General features: G+C 47.0%; 1 protein-coding gene across 1 annotated transcript; it reads right to left on the reverse strand.

Annotated features, from left to right (window-relative positions):
- Positions 1-744: 744 nt before the first annotated feature.
- On the reverse strand, positions 745-2,506 carry LOC110038512 (anthocyanin 3'-O-beta-glucosyltransferase-like). The gene is made up of 2 exons (XM_020743377.1): positions 1,611-2,506; positions 745-1,579 (listed from the first exon to the last, which is right to left on the reverse strand). Exons 1-2 carry the CDS (start codon positions 2,457-2,459, stop codon positions 971-973), a joined length of 1,458 nt encoding a protein of 485 aa, XP_020599036.1. The 5' UTR covers positions 2,460-2,506; the 3' UTR covers positions 745-970.
- Between the last annotated feature and the right edge of the window lie 215 nt (positions 2,507-2,721).

Here is a 2,721-nt window from a genome sequence, read left to right on the forward strand (position 1 = left end):
AATTTATGACAGAATCCGTGTGAAATAGTTACTTAAATAACGACAGCTGCATATGTCAATACAACGCAAGCATAAGTGGATGATTTTAGCAGATTGATATTTCGTTGTCTGCATCTCAGCATCTCTATCTTTTCTCCGTTTCTCATAGAAGTATCTTTAATGCATAAAAGTTTTTTTTTCCTACATAATGAATTTATAAAAGGATTTATAAAGTCAATATTATTTTAAAAGAAATTAGAAAAAAATTAAAGAAATTATTGTACTCTACTTGTCATGCTCTATACTTGCGAGTATAGTAACCATTAATTTTAGTTTAATATTCCATTAATTTTAGCTTAATATTTTTTATCCTGATTGAAATTACATTTAAAGCTTTTACCCTAGTACATAGAAAATATGACCGTGTGAATCTGGAGTAAATTCAACAAGTCTCGTTTATGAACATCAAAGAACATTATTGACATAATCGAAAAACAGAAACACTAAGCATCATTTTCTTACGATTGGAACTCTAAGCAAACCACACAGAAGCAAAACCAAACAAATGAATAGAAGACACATAATCTGAAGGACAATTATTGATAACCAGCTCCCTCAATCGATTCTAAAATTCCTAACAAAGATGGCCAAAGGGTACTTCCGTGGAACACCTTTCCGATCCTCTGAGAAGGCTCCTTATCAAAGGAGAGCTATTCTTCCGATTATGATGATACACTCTCCACCTGAGGGCTCAAATTACTCAGAATTCCATTGATAACCTTTCAATCATATTTAGTTTATTAAATTTTTTTATTAATTTAAATAAATAAGATAGAGTCTCAATCGGATCGAGTTCCAATTTCTATAAAAATATATGATTCTTAGGAACTGTCAACCACTGCACCACCACAGCTTACAACACTGCACGGTATTCCTATTTTTTTTTTTTCTTGGGTTTATGTCATTGAGCTTAACGAAAGGCAGAGATGTTCTACGCAAACTGCTGCACCAGCTGCATTCCCTGATCTTCCACCAGTCCTCCATCCTCAACCTGCACATCCCCCGCATCCGTCGCCGTCGGAACCCTTCTAAGCTCATCCAAAAGCTTCTCCAGCATCACATAAGATGAACCCCCCTTCGCCACCGCCGCCATAGCTTTCCCCTTCAGCCCAGCCACCTTCTCCCTCGCTCTCCTTCCCTTCTCCCCTCCCATCAGCTCTCTCACCGCTCCCTCCACCTCCCTCCGCCCCACCACCATCTCCCCCGCCGGCTTCCTAATCCTTAGCCCCATACCAATCTCCTCCGCAACCATCTTCGCGTTCATGCCCTGCTCCGCGATCATTGGCCACCCCAGCACCGCCACGCCGGCCGACACCGCTTCAAGCACCGAGTTCCACCCGCAGTGGCTCACGAAACCACCCACCGCCACGTGGCCCAAAATCTCCTCTTGCGGCAACCATCCTCTCTCTATTCTCCCCAAATCCCCCAAACCCTCGGGTGGCACCCACCTCTCCGACCGCACCGCCCATAGGAAGCGAACCCCGGCGGAAACCAGACCGTGCGCCACCTCATCCAGCTGCTCATCGGAAACCTCGGCCTGCGTTCCGAGTGGGACGCGAGCTCTGGGCCTGCCGGTCGAGCCACCGAACGCAATCCGAGTCGGAGGTTGGTTTGTTGATTGCCGGTTCACCGCCGGACAGAAGGTTTAGCGGGCCGAGGAGCCACACACGTCCTCCCGCCACCGGTTTGTAGAATGACTCGAGGAGTTGAACGTATGCCGGCGATTCAAGCTCGGCGAAACTGTTTACGATGACGCCCCAACTCCCTATGTCTGTTTCTCCGATTAAGTTTAGAAACTGAGTTTCTGGGTTAAGCGGGTAGACTGAGTTGAGAACACTTTCCGGCACATCGGTTTTGGTAAGCTGGAGCTCCGGCGGGGCTCCGGGGACTGAAAAAGGGTCGTGTTTGGGAATATTGAGCCAGAGTGATTTGCAGAGGGACATCGAGAAGGCGGACATGCCGTGGAAGACGAGGCGAGGGAGGCCGAAGCGGCGGCAGATGGGGAGAGTCCAGCCGAGGAAGAAATCGGAGATGAGGCAGAGCGGAGGGGATGGGGAGCGGAGGAGGATGCGGAGGAGGATGAGGAAGGGAGCTTGGAGGGAGGTAGTGGCGGCAAGGAAAGTGGGAAAGAGGGAGAAGGAGGGGAGGGATTCGGTGGATTCGATGCCGGCGGGGAGTTCGGGGTGGGTGGGGAAGGGGAGGAGGAGGAGACGAATTTTTTCTGAGGTGGCGGGGGAGGATGAGAGATGGTGGCGGAAGAAGGGAGCGTTGGCCGGGGTTGTGATGAGGGTGACGAGGATGTTACGGGAGGAAAGGGTGGCGGCGAGGTGAAGGAGGGGGATCGAGTGGCCTTTGGATAAGAAAGGGAAGATGAGGATGTGATCTTGCTTTGCGGCGGCGGCGGCGGTTGTAAAGCTCATTTTGGTGTTGAGGATGGAATAAGCTTATAAGCTGAAGAGTTTATCAGGAAATCACAGAGTTTGAGATGGTTTGCGGTGGGGGAGTGGGTTATATAGGCGAAATTCTGAGAAAGGAAAGCATATTCCAAAGTTCCATGGAAGGAAAAGAAATTTTATTAGAATTAATTTTCATTTATATGTGTTTCTATCATTTTTTTAGGAAAATAAATCAGTTAGATATATTTAATTTTTTGATATAAGTATAATATATAAAAAAAATAAA

Source organism: Phalaenopsis equestris, unplaced genomic scaffold (genome assembly GCF_001263595.1).
Source record: "Phalaenopsis equestris unplaced genomic scaffold, ASM126359v1 Scaffold000002, whole genome shotgun sequence".
Taxonomy (NCBI): Eukaryota; Viridiplantae; Streptophyta; class Magnoliopsida; order Asparagales; family Orchidaceae; genus Phalaenopsis; species Phalaenopsis equestris.